The sequence below is a fragment of the Pterocles gutturalis genome, unplaced genomic scaffold (assembly GCF_000699245.1).
Source record: "Pterocles gutturalis isolate BGI_N339 unplaced genomic scaffold, ASM69924v1 scaffold6356, whole genome shotgun sequence".
Lineage (NCBI taxonomy): Eukaryota > Metazoa > Chordata > Aves > Pterocliformes > Pteroclidae > Pterocles > Pterocles gutturalis.
This window is the reverse complement of record NW_010102991.1, coordinates 145,325-159,501: the sequence shown is the minus strand read 5'-3', so window position 1 is coordinate 159,501 and position 14,177 is coordinate 145,325. Positions and strand designations below refer to the sequence as shown.

The 14,177-nt window shown below is 43.2% G+C and overlaps 1 protein-coding gene across 1 annotated transcript in view; it reads left to right on the top strand.

Annotated features, from left to right (window-relative positions):
* Nucleotides 1–3,556: 3,556 nt before the first annotated feature.
* PAPPA (pregnancy-associated plasma protein A, pappalysin 1) overlaps nt 3,557–14,177 on the top strand; it is a gene marked incomplete at its 5' end in the record, with an annotated part of 150,569 nt that continues 139,948 nt past the window's right edge. The window contains one exon of the mRNA XM_010086512.1: nt 3,557–4,684. Coding sequence (XP_010084814.1) covers nt 3,557–4,684 — 1,128 coding nt within the window. The remainder of the gene's footprint in view (nt 4,685–14,177) is intronic.

Sequence of the window (14,177 nt, the reverse complement as noted above, 5' to 3'; positions counted from 1 at the left end):
CACCATTTCTTGGCTCAGAAACTTCAGGCATAGTCGCCAAATTGTGGTTTTGCAGTCATTGGCTTGGGTCTCATTTACCATGAGGCCTCTTTACACCGCTCTTGGTTTGTAAAGGGATATCAAGTAGCTAAAAATGTCCTTTACCACATTATTGTAAAGAATTCTCAGTGTAAATGAGAATCTAAACTCTGTATGTTTTTCATGTAAGTATTGGTTGTGGTCACAGCTGAATTTGTAAATTCGGAGTGTCAACCATTGTGAGGGGTGATTTTGCTCAAAACCAGCCTTGTTTGGGGTAAAAGAGGCCTCTTCTTGTTTAAAATGTTCTTAATTATGTCTAAGAAATAACTCATGGCTATGGAACCTTTTACTAAATTGAAATAAATTGTGAAAATATCAAATTATTCGGTTTTCAGAAGTTCTGGCAATTATTTCACATGTCCCTCTTCCAATGGCTTTGCCCTTATTAGTTGTCATAGAAGAAGTAATAAATTCTTTTATTATGACATCCAGAGTCCCAGCTGAAATTAGTTTCATTGTGCTGGGGACAAAATGGAAAAGTGACACTCCCTTAGGCGGAGGATTCTTAGTCTAAAGCCAAAAGTAAGTGAAAGATTGGGAAAGTAGGTACAGCATACAAGCAAAAGAAGGTCATAAAGAACTGGTACGACTTGCAAGTTATAGGGAGTGTGGGTTTCTTATCCCTTTTCTCACTCTTTTTCATTTCTCTTAAGAATAAAACAAGTCTTGCTGCTGAAGGGATTGTGTTCAATCCATCTTTTCATCAAGAGTTGGATGTCTGTAATAGTAAAAGTTTGAGAAAATACTGTACGTGGCACACGGCTTCAGTACTGACCTTTGCCATAAACTAGAAAATGTAAGGAACTGGAATAGTAGACTGTTTTAGTTCAGCAGCTTTCATACTGGCATGTTCAGTGGTGTCCCTATTGTCACTGGTGTTTTTTTTTTTTTTTTTCTTTTTCTGCCCTTCTTTGGCTCCCTGTAAATCTTGAATTGATGGCAGCTGTTTGAGCCAAACTCAAGACACGTTGCATCCCATCAGGGTTTAAATGCTCAAAGGCAAGGGAGGATTGCTACTATTCTGTAGTATTCCTCCAGCAGCTCCATCTGTTCAGCTGAGGTCAATCACTAGCATCATGCAGCACTTCAGAGAGAGAGGAAGATGTTCTTTAATGCTGGCTAGGAAACTGAATTTCCAGTCCACAATAATTTATTAGCTCTTTGGGGGAATATTTCCAGCCCTGGTCAGTACAAAAAGCCAAAAACCTTGACCCTTGAAGACTATGTGGTGGACTTCCCCAGGGCTGGAGACCCCAGAAGCCTGTTCCAGGACTTCCAGCCGTCCATCCAACAGCAGGGATCTCAGATGCCTTAAGAAACAGGTGGAGCAGCTACTGCGTGTGCAGCTGCCCTGTGGTCTGCAGACCTGGGGAATTCTGTCACTGAGCGGCAAAGGTGGCAGAAGATGATGGAGAGCATGGCTGGGATGGGTGGACCTTCTGTGCTTGCAGTCAAAACAGATGAGGGAGACCCTGGGCATGTTGGAGACCCGCAGCTTCTCGGAGAGAATTGTTGGGATTAGCCCATTTCTGCACCACTTCTGCTCTCACCATGTTGGCATTTCTTGGGAGGCAAAAACTCTTTTGGAAAATGTCCGACCAGCTTTAGTGGCCTTATTACAATAAGTCGAGATTTTTATGACTTATTTTTTTGTGACTTACTTGGAAGAAAGACTTGTACTGCCAGCTGTCTTCTCATTCATTGCAGTGTTATCCACCCACTGTTGTTGGACAATACCTTCATTTGAGATTCATAAAAATGCAGACATTTCTGGGCTCTTATATATCTGAAAATGAATGTTTTGTAAAAGTATTTATTCCATAAAGAAAAATTAAAAAGCACTTAAAAAACTAACTCCAGAAGATCATTGGTAGCTTTGGCTTTCATATCATGAATTGCTTGGGTAAATATCCATCTTTAATTGTTTTGGGAAATTACCATCCCAATAAATTTTTTTTTTTTTTTTTTTTTTTTTTTTAGCATGTTTGTTTTTTCCTTCCCTGGTTCTCCTCGTCTCCTTTCTTGTGATCAGAAGTAGCAGTATAAACTAGAAGCTGGTCTCGCAAAGGTTTTGAACTGAGTGCGCCCTACAGATGAATAAACACATTACCTTCCGAACCCTGGGATCTCTCTTCCAAAGGAAACAGGAAAAGGGGGAGCTCAGAGTCCCTAGCAAAATACCAGCGTGCAGAAAAAAGGCCTGTTGAATTTTTTTTAACTTTCCCATCAGAAGACTTTTTTTTTTACAGGGGGAGGAGGAGAGGAGAAGGGTGTGAGGAGAGGGGGGAAGGTGGGTGCTGGGAGTGAGGAGGAAAAATACAGTGAATGCTCCTGTAACCTTTGCTCTGTTGATACTAGACAAGACCGCACTGTTAATGAGTGATTGTTAACAGATGGCTGTTGAGCAACTTAGTCAGAAGCAGAAGATGTTATTTGGTTGTAGTGCTGGGAGGGTTAGGGTACAGGGGTGAGGTAAGGGGATATTTAGTCTTTTCATGAGGACTCAACTGTCAGAGATTTATGATTTTCGTTTAGGCTTTTGGAAGTGGAGGCTTGGGGGAAGGATTGTTTTCTCCATGCCGATAGTAGAAAGGCCGTTTGGTGCTGAAGGCTCTAACGATTATATTTTCAGTTGGGGGGTGTCCCTGCAGCCCTTGGCCTTTGAGAACTGAAAACTGGAAATGTCTGTCTTTAACCTGCCAAACCTCGTGCCCTGAACTGAGGAAGAGTGGGCGCTTCCCACTGCCTGGAGCTGTCTGAACACTGCTTGAGGGAGCTTTAGGTGTGGATCCACACTTTTTCCATGAGAGAAATCATTAGTGTATGTTCCCTGTGGTGCTCTGAATTGTTAGTGTGTGTGAGGGGGCAGGAATCGTTCTGGATGTAGTGTCCAGCCATGTATTTTTCTTGCCCTTTCCTGGTGTGGTATATACCTTGTTCAGCCCATCCAGCATACCAATGCATGCCATTTCCTCACTGGTTTTATTTGGTATAAATTTGAAAGTAGCCTGAACACATCCCGTTCACTCTCTGTAGGGTTTGGGTGCTTGAACCTATCAAGATTATTGCAGCTGCTCGGTGTTTCTCAAGCTGTGCAGTACTTAGATTTTGTATTTATTTCTCCTCTCGACCTTATTAGATGCCAGGTTCAGGGATATGAAGTATGAGTGAGATCAACAAAGATTGCTTCTCAACTCTGTTCTTATTTCAACCGATGATGTATGGCTTGAGCGAAAGTAAGAATCAAACGCACGGTATAACATTTTGCTTATAGGAATTTTCAAGAGAGTTTTGGTCAGGGAAGGGGAGTCCCACTTGTACACACCACTAGCAAATCTTGACCTTCAATAGCAACTCTTAACATGACTTCCCACAATCATGCGCTCAGTGATTTAATGTCTTTCTTATATGCTAACTTTTTAACACATGTTGGTGAATGTGTGTATAGGCATATACAGAGACATACAATTTAAAGACTAATTTCTGTATTTTGTCATCCTTATTTATTCCTATTTCTTTTTTGGGGGCACATAGGACTGTATGACAAATGTTCTTACACCTCCCGTGACCGAGGATGGGTCCTGGGGATTAACACCGTCAGTGACCAGGGGAATAGAGACCCCCGCTATTTCTTCTCTCTGAAGACGGACCGTGCTCGCAAAGTAACCACCATTGCAGCACATCGCAGCTACCTCCCCAACCAGTGGGTGCATCTGGCTGCCACGTATGATGGGCACCTGATGAAACTCTATGTGAACGGTGCCCAGGTGGCCACGAGTGGAGAGCAAGTGGGCAGCATCTTCAGTCTTCTGACCTTGAAGTGCAAGGTGCTTATGGTTGGAGGAAATGCCCTGAACCAGAACTATCGGGGTTACATAGAGCACTTCAGCCTCTGGAAGACAGCCCGGTCTCAGAAGGAAATCTTGTTGGACATGGGCCAGGCAATTCACAGACAAGACACGCCTCTACCTCAGCTAGTTCTTCAAGACAGTTTACTGAATGTGAAAAACACCTGGTCTCCCATGAAGGATGGCAGCAGTCCTCAGAGCAAGTTCAGCTATCATCATGGCTATTTGCTGGATACCAGCCTAGACCCTCCTCTCTGCGGACAGACGGTCTGTGACAACACAGACGTGATTGCCAGTTACAACAAGCTCCCCAGCTTCCGCCGCAACAAAATCGTTCGCTATCGTGTGGTAAATCTCTATGACGACAAGCACCAGAACCCCACTGTCAGCCGGCAGCAGATTGAGTTCCAGCATCAGCATTTAAATGAGGCTTTCAGCCGCTACAACATCACCTGGGAGCTGGAGGTGCTGGAGGTGAAGAACTCTTCCCTTCGCCACCGCCTCATCCTGGCCAACTGTGATATCAGCAAAATCGGGGACGAGAACTGTGATCCTGAGTGCAACCACACCTTGACTGGGTATGACGGCGGAGACTGCCGACACGTGCGCCACACGCTTTTCAACAAGAAGAAGCAGAATGGTGTGTGCGACATGGATTGTAATTATGAGAGATACAACTTCGATGGTGGGGAATGCTGTAACCCAGAGATAACAGAAGTCACCAAGACGTGCTTTGACCCCTATTCTCCTTACAGGTAGGCAATTTCTTAAACAAGCTTTTTATGGTCATATTGATAAATATCTGTCTAAGTACTGATCAGCCTACTGGCTGTGGAATCCTCGTGTTGTTGCCATTATGGGCTTTGGAGTTTGTAATTAATTTATTTTTTTCTTAGTATTTGGCTCACATTACAATTATCCAAATGCAATCTCAGTAATGGTCTCAACAACGTCTTACCACTGAAGTAGTATTCTCCAGCTAGGCGAAAGAAAGTTAGTGCTGAAGACAGAAGCAGCCAGCTTCGGGAGACCCATTGGTTACGAGCAGTGTATTTTAAAATTGCACAGTTTATTTTAACCACAGACTCTTGGGAGTGGGGATTGGATGTCATAGAAAGCTCATATGTATTTGGAGAGGGAAGAGCCCCCTGGGCATGGAACAGAACATAAATACTTAGGCAGATTTTAATTCTGTAGGACTTCTTTGAAGGTAGGTAGGTAGGTTATTCTGTGTTCTTAATGCTATGAGCATAGCTTTCTGTAATCACTGCTGTGGAGGGGCAACCAAGTCTGTTGGTTATGAGGAGGGAGGTGGGCACCAGGTTGCTGGCAGTGCTGTTGCACACATTGGGTAGGTAATTGATCTCTTCTGCATCCCTTTATTTATATATGAAGATGGTGGTAATGCCACTTCATTGTAAATGGCAGGGGCACTTCCTGTGGGTGGATGTGAGTTTATAAAATCCTGAGATCCTCAGCTAAAGGATTCCTTGTGGTGTAGTTTGAAGAGGGGTGTTCTTGAATAACCTGCATCAGTTCAATCCCGTGTACCTACAATTACTCCAACTTGCTTTCGGTCATCTTCGCATAAGAGTTAGTACGTTTAAGTAAAAAAAGTGTTCGCCGTGAGTGAGTTAGAAATATAAACACACAGAAGATGAAGGTTAAAGCTGAAATGCTTTTGTCTGTATCCCATGTTACAGTTTTTTTTAGAGCAATTCATGGAGTCATAGGGGAAAACCTCTAGATGGTCAGAACACCCTGTGTTGTCAACACTAAAGTTCAGGCTAAGAAGGAAAGTATGAGCTGTTCTGGAGTTCCTTCTATTACAGCAATTCAGGCTATATTTGTAACTTCCTTAGTAGAGAGAAGTTTTAAACAACATTATCAGCTCTACTGGAGCTTTAAATACACATAATTAAGCTGCAAAGAAATGCTTCCTTTCCCTATTTTTTTTTTTTTTACTCCAGTGAGGTTGTTTTTTAAAAATCCTTATAGCTCAGCTTGACTTCAGTCACCAGTGAGCACAGCTCAAATGAGGGAATACTTTACATACGAATGATTGCAAATATTGAAAGGGAAAATACCAATCTTTTCATACGGTTCAACTGGAAAGGAGCACAACTAAGCAAATATCATCAAAGGCATAATGCAAATTGGATTGTTTTAACACTGTAGTTCTGAGAACTCCAGGTGTTAGTTATAACAGCTATGACAATTTTTAGAAAAATACATTATTTTTAATCTGATAGTACCCTTTTATCACTTGTTCTGTGATCGGCATAATACCCACACAAAATGAAACAAGAAAAGCCTTGTAAATTTTATTTGACAGATTTAAGACTGTGACTTAATGTTATTCTGATGCACAGAGATGTTTCTATTTCAAATGAAGTCTTTTTGCTGCAGAGACTGTACTTGCACAAGCCCAAGCAAGAAATTGAGTTCCAGACTCTGAAGGTACCTTAACACAACATAGTTGCTTTTCATATGCAGTTGTGTGTGTTCGTTTTGGAGACAACAACCTTTCTGAACCTGTCTGTAAGGTTTGCATTTCATACCATTGAGCTCACGGGTCTTCTATATGTTAATTTTGGCTTGGGAAGAACCTCCTGTTGACTGACACATGTAGGTCAGTGAGGGAGGCCTGGAGGTCCTCTTCCGTAGTGTAGAGCGTGAGAAAATCCATTGATCCTCCACAGATTTTTTTACAACAGTTAGATTTAATTTCTTTGTCTTTGCACAGACATTGTAATGCAGCATTGGTCATTTGCAGGGAAACCCAGGAGGGCAGAAAATACTCCATCTCTCTGGAGCCTTTATTTGGTGGCTGAGCTCATCCTCCCCCTGGGATAGGTGTTTGCACTCAGTATGGCAAAATACAGCAATTAGGGCTGTGGACTTGTCAATGAGGTTTGCGAGGCTGAACACTGCTCTGAGTATTCAGACTAACAAATACAGGTTTAGGGCAGTGGCTTTGGCAGCAAAGCCTTCATTGACTAAAAGTCTGAGATTCAAACCCTATGTTTGGCTTTGGTATTGCCCTCAGCATCATCCTCTGGGAGAGATTCCGTGCCAATTAGTGACTCAGTTGGCACCATCTGGGCCCATTTTGCATCACCAGCCCCTCTTGTCATCACTTTCATCAGCCAAGAGTCCTTGGTCCCCTCCAGAGCAGGCCTTGCACCACATCAATGAAGACGTGTCCACAGCCACTCAGAGCTCCCGTCTAATTCCAGGTATTTCCTCTGCCAAAGTTCAGTCTAACAATAGCAGGAGAAAGGGAAAAGAGGCTTCTGTCTGGTGAGGAAAGGGGGAAAACAGATTAAATGGTACCAATAAGTTTCCTGAGCTTTGTGCTGTAAAGACTCTTCCTTGGTACTGGGAGGGGCCTTCAGACACTACTGGGTTTGTTCCTTCTACATCCTCCGTGTCAGCAGTTGTAGCCAGCTGTTCGCTGTGCAAAGTTTATTCCTGAAATACTTTTGTCCTTTGGAACCAACGAAAAAGTGCTAAAGCTTGATTAATGCTGTTATAAACAGGAACCCTCTTCAGTGCCTCTTCATCCCCAAAAGAAGATGTATCCGTTTCCAGTCACTTTTCTTCTTCTGGCTGTCTCGGTCACAGTCTGTCAACCATCCATCCTGGGACAAAGTTGCTGAGTCTTGTTACAAAAAAATCTGTGGATGCTTCTTGACTAAGCTTCTTGACTATGTGATGTCACTGGAACAATTTCAAGCCACCTCCAATCTGCATTCTAAGTTTCTTGTGATCCTTTTGGCACCTTGGACAAAGTGCTCAGGTGCTTCGATGGTGTCCTTCAGTCACTGTTGTGGTGCAACTGTGCAACTTCAGAGCTGATCCCAGTAGTAGAGCTGGTGGTTTTTTTGTTGTTGTTGTTTCCAACCTCTCGTTCTGGCACCTCTCCAAAAATATTTTCCTCCGAATTGCTGAGATTCTGTGCTGTAGTCAGGTGTTGGGAATACTGGTGCATAGAGATTTAAGGATAGTGACATATCCATAAAGAAGTTTGCCAAAGGGACAGCACTGATGGATGGGGACTCTGCTCTCAGAGCTGCTCAGCAGAAAAGCTGTAAACATTGTGATACCAACTAGATCATCTCTCCTCTTTTTTTAATAGCCTACAGGGAAAAAAGAAAGGACTGGTTATCATTAGCCACGCAGCAGGCTTTATCCAAGAATATCCGCCTCCCTTCTTTTTATTAGTTTCATTAGAGTGGGACAAAATGTATTTAGTCTCAGCACAAGATTTGCAAATGTTGTTCAGCTTTTCTGCAATTCTGGGAAGTTTGAACACGCTAAGATCATACAGTTTGGCCCAATACAAAGGGAAGGAGTGAGGATAAACACACTTGCCAGAAGGACACATTCCTTGTGTTGTTTGGGATATTGCTGGTTACAAAATAGGGAAGACTTTTGAGCTCATGACACCTACCATGGCTCCTTTTCAAAAAACTTGAAACAAACAGCAAGGGATCATAGGAAATCATGCTCTTTAAGTGCCATTTGATGTGGCAAATTCTTGCACCATGCTATGGTTAACTGAGCCATTTCTTTTATGTAGTCTTGGGCTTGCACATCAGGCTTCACCACAGGATCGCATGGACAGATAAGAAAGCATTCCCCTTGATGCCTTCTTGGGAAAATGCTGATGAAATAAATTTCTGAAACAGTAAAAGCTGCTGGAGTCTCTTCAAACTCCCTCGATTCATACAGTCTACTGAATGCTTGCTGGAAATCCCCTCAGAATAACTGACCCTGGGACAGGCTTTCTCAACATCCACGTGTGCCCCGAAGGCTCCCACAGCCCTTCTGTTCTGCCTACACAAGGGGTTGGGATGAGCCCTACAAGCTCCAGAGTCTATTTGCAGCACCGGCCTGCAGACTCAAGGTGACACTGAACTGACGAGCTGGAGTCCAGTGACCTACTGATCCCACCCTTTTCCGTGGCCTTTTCCAACCCTTGTCTTGTGCAGTTCAGCAAAGGTTGGCGTTACGTCACGTAGCTCACTCAAGATCAAGAGCATCTGCACCTTCCAGGTATACGTAAATTAGACTCTGAACACAGGTTTGAACAATTTGTAGAAATTTCCGTAGGGTTTTTGAGCAGCAATGGGTATGGCAGAGCCTCGTATGAAGAGCACCCGTGCGGTGCCATGTTGACTGCAGCAGTAGCATTAGAAGACGGAGGTGGCTGGCTAATCCCTGGCCTAGGTCAGCCTTGTACGGGTAACTGGGCTGTGGCTGCGCTTCAGGGCTCCTCCAGGGAGTTTCTGATCAGATCAGCCTCTTATTTTTTTTTCCCTCTCCTCCACTGGAAATCTTTTCATGAGGCTTCTTTGCACAAGATGGTCAATGTGCTTTGGAGGAGGGAGGCAGACTTAATGCCCTTTTCTAGGAGCTAGGAGAGTTGTAAGAAACACTTCTTGATTCCAAATAAAGGACTAATTTTACCTAATCCTAAACACTAAAAAGAACAGAAGAAATTCATCAAAGCTCTTCAATTCAGGAAGCTTGAGAACTTAATCCCCTGCCTCGAAGAGACCATTGTGCAGCTCTTGACATCAAGGATTCCTGCATTCACACAGGTATCAGTCAGACATATAGCAAATACCCAAGTTTTTGTCTAGGGATTTGGCGTTCAATGTCCAGTTCTTTAATTGCCAGCCCCAGGGCTGTTTAGAAGGTGGAGAGGTAACGCTCTCAAGGGCAGAGTTGTTGTATCTTGGTAGTTGTCACCCAAAAGCCAAGTCCCAACAGGAAATCCTTGTTTCTTTCTGTTTATTCTGTCCTCTATTCCAGATGTCAGGGATGTTAATCAGCTGGGAGGAGTTGCATCTGTTCCCATGCTAGCAACTGACATTTATAAGTCTAGTATTGAATTCTGATATAGACAGGACTTCAGTACTAAAGGAACTATTTCTACGTATACAATTGCATACCGTAGAAGCAGTAGGAGTTTGCTGGATTTAGCTTGACCCACACTCATCTTTTCCAACAGCTTTTTTCAAGAAACGTTTTTTCCCCAAGACTCATGGACCTTACCCATTATGTAAAAAGATCACTGTCAGGTCAAACTGCAGGATGCTTGGAATGAAGAGAGCCTATAAACTCTATGGAGTAAACTATCAGAGATCATTAAGAATCCTTGTGGGAGACAATAGATTAAAGTGTTCCTATACTCTCCAGTGCTAATGCAGACCCATTTGGCTCTGGAGCCCCACCCACGTGGAAGATTTGCAAGCGCGCTGCACATTTGGCAAGGACCGAATTTGCCCCTCGCTGCTCTGTGGCACTGCATCCTCCAGGACCAGCTGCCCCACGGACGCTCTCCGCCCCCGCCCCAGCCTCTGTTTAATCAAACAAGGTGGAGCTTGTCCCCTCCCATGTTCTGACACGTAGCAGTGTCTATAAGCTGTTTTAGTCTCTTTGGTGATCAATTTGAATTATACCACCTCACACACGGACCCAGTTTGATTATGTCCAACATGCCTCTTTCAAGCACTGCGGGGCTTTGCATTAACCACAGTTTTCACAACAGTCTGGATATTTCTTTTTTTTTTTTTTTTAATTAGCAGCAGCTGAAACCTTCTATAAATTCAGGAGGTCACAGAGAAAGATGCAAAGCGCAGGTTATTTCTGTGGCAAGATTAACCGGGTGCAATACTTATTTGTATTCAGATACAAATTCAGATACAAATACTGTATACAGATTTGCAGTTCCCATCCTATCTTTCAGACTTCTTTTCTGATAGGAATTTAAGTCCAGTTCTTGCAAGCAACAGCTGCCCTTTGGGGAAACGCAGAGCAGCCACCTCCAGCATGCTCCATTTACAGCATCCGTGAACACAGTGCATTTGTCTTTGCCTCTCACGTGGATTGCTGGACTTGGGCAAACAGTACTTCAGTTGGGTGTTTTTGTTTTTCCTCTAACGATTACTTCGCTGTTGCTGCCAGTGGAATTTTTTTAGAGATGCTGCTGACTTGTGCTGTGTCCTGGGGGAGTTTGCTCTGTGCAGTCGCACTTCAAACCCTCGACATTACTGGTGCCTTCACATAGTGGGTTCGCAGGGTTCAAGAGAAGGGGTGAGAAGGAGAAGGTGAATTTTCTTTATATAGTCTCAGCTGAAAATGTCGATGTGAGCAGAGGCATGAATACTGGTCTAGCAGCTCTGCCTTTGCTCGATATCTGTGAACTTAATGCAGGAGGAGAAAGACAACCCAAAAGTGTGATAACTCAGAAAATAGCAGTTTCTATAAGTAGTTTCTATTTTTGGGTAGAAAAATACCTTTATGCCACAGAGGACTTGCCTGCGGCTTTAGTAGATGTAATGGAAAGACTGGGAAAAGAGATGCAAGTTCTGAACAGAAGAAAACAGGTAATACTGTGCCAGTGCGAGATTTTCAGAGCAATGATGTTCTTGAAGTAGCTGGCAGAGCTGAAGCTTACAAGTAAGGCAGGTTTCAGCAGCATGGGGGGGTGTCTTTTCTTAAGCCAATTAATAATGTCAGGAAAAAAAGATAAGAATAATACATAGAAGGGTTTATGAGCTTGAAAACTTGTCCTTTTTTTCTCCCCAAATTAGTCAATTGGTCTGGTAAAAAAAAAAAAATAAAAAAAAAAAATTCCCAAGAAATCATTCCTTGTGATTTTTTTGTAGTCTTGTTGCTTTCAGTTTGTTTGCCTCTTAGGGGATTTCAGGGGTATGAGAAGGAATGTATGTCAGGGGATTTGGGTATGTGTGTATGTTTAAATGTGATAGCTGGAAGTGAGTGAGGAGGGGATTAACTAAATGGAAAGGTGAGGGAAAAGAGGAAGGTCTTGGAAAAGACTGAAGGAGAAAGAATGCAGAGGCAGATATGTAGGCAACAGTATGAAGCACAGTCTGTCTATTGGCCCTTGTTTGAACTTCTTTGGCACCAGTTCCTGATGTTTTAAGTCCCTGTCTGCCTCCTCCCTATTCTGTCTTCCTTCTTTCCCCAAGGCAGATCATCCCTTCAGTGCAGGCTCTCTCCTCTGCCCGGTTTGGGGCGAGCAGAAACCCAAGAAGTGGATGTCTCCATTTATCTTCTCTTAACTGCAGTGAGAAGAATCAATTGTCCCTCAAACACCCCAGGAGCAGGACAGGGTGGAGCTGTCCCATCACTTTTGCACCTCTCTGCCACTGAGATATCCTTGTGCAGAGTGACTGGTGAGGCCAATTTCAAAGTACATGTGATGTCTTCTCCATTATCTATATGTTGAGACACCCATGGAAATAGTCATATAAAGTCCTGACATTTTCTCTCTGTGCGTATTTGAGAAGGGTGAAGAGTGTGAGTGATCAGAGGGGCTGCAGAGAGTTGCTGGTAATCATTTCCTTGGAGCTTTCAGGAAATGCAATGATGCAGAGCCTCACAGCAGATCTTTTAGGATTATGGAGATACGCTGGAACCGCTTCAATATTTGTAATATGTTCATAAAAGCTTCATTGTCAAAAAGCGTGATGCTGATAGCCGTAGTCGTTTCCAATCCATTAGGGCCAGATTCATTGAGAAGTAGGGTGGATGTATCCCCACCCCACAACTTGGTCAAGTGTTTAGACCAGGAATACAAACCACTGCTGTCAAAAGCAATTCTGCCTTTGCTTGATTGCAGCCGTGGCTGAAGTGGAGTTTACAGGACCCACACGCACTGGAAGAAGACTGGGAGCACTTGCACTGCTGGGGTCAGTCAAATCCTGTCCTTCAATTTTGTTCTCAGTAGATTTGCAGTTTTGGAGTTGCTCCAGGTAACTCAACTGAAACTACCTAGTTTGCACATAATTTCAGCACTCCAAATTAACCTAAATTTGCAAGAAAGTGTTTTCAGGTTCATTAATAGTGGATGGGTGGCTACACCATTGGAGTGCTTGTTCTCGGCTTCCAAAAGGATCAGGGTGAGCTGCACTGAGGAAACTTCTTGGAGGACTGAAACGTTTGAGGTATGAAACTCTAATAAACCTCCAAAAAGTCAGGAAATTTGGAGTGAAGGCTGAAACTCCATACCTAGTGCACCCTACTGGGTCTTTGTATTTCAGAACACGTTATGTTTGTGCACTGAAATATCTCAAGTATAGAGCTCTTCAGGGTGGAGTTTCACCTTTAACTCTAAATTTCCTGGCATGTGTGAGTTTGAAGTACACGCTTAACTTTTCCCCAGTGCTGTTTTTCAATTTTAATTTCCTTTTTCTTTTAAAAGAGGGACCCTGCTAGAGGGACCCCTGCTAAAGAGGGACGCCACTGAAACTGAGATTAGTGGGTTTGGCCTAATTTGATCTTTCTGAAATTCTTCAGGAGAAGTACGTTCAGCAATTTTTTTTTTTTCTACTGTTGTTTCAAAGACTCTTGTGGCAAGTCCACTCCAGTGAAAAAGATTGATAAAATCTGCACCCTGCAGACCAATTATTTTAGAAGGTACCCAGATGTTTTAGTATATAACAAACCTTGGAAACATAGAACATCTCATGTAGATCTGCTCATGGCCATTGATATGCGTGAGCTCTTTGATGTGAAATGTATTATTTCCATTAATTCAATAACTGCAGAAGCAGCCCACGTTTGCTGTTGACACTTGTAGGGTTACACCAGTGATGGTAAAATAGTGGAAACGCCAGTGGTTTGGAATGGCAGCAATGGCAATTACCTGCAGTGCTTTTAAAAATAATTTTGACCCTAGACGTTGAAAAGATGTGTCGTCGCCGGTTTGTGTAGAGGGCAGCTTCAGCAGGGTTGAATTACAAGGCTTTGGAGAATAAAATTCTTTCTGCTGCCTCAAAATGCATCTTTTGAGCTATACTGCCAGTAGATAATATGAAGTAAATTTACTTCTCATGCTATATCTTTGTCATGTCAATAAATTGAGGGCATCAGTGAGAAGCCAAGGTAGTTGATTTCCCGAGCACAAGATTCTGTTGTTTTTTCAAATCATTCCCTTCAGCTTTGCAAGGAGAATTTATCTTAGTGAAGTGTCCCTGGGGAAATTTGAAAAGTGCTGAAGTTTTGTGGCATTGGCTTTGTAAGTGCCTGCAGCCTCAGCCCAGGTGTGCTGTAAGTGCTGAGAGCCCCAGCCTGGTTCCCGGAGGACTCCAGGCTCCTGGACCATTTCCCTACTGACTCTTGGGATGGCTGTGGCATCGTACACTTTGTGCGGAAGTCCCCAAAACTCAGCAATTCCTGATGATCTTCAAGAACTTTAGTTCATGCAAA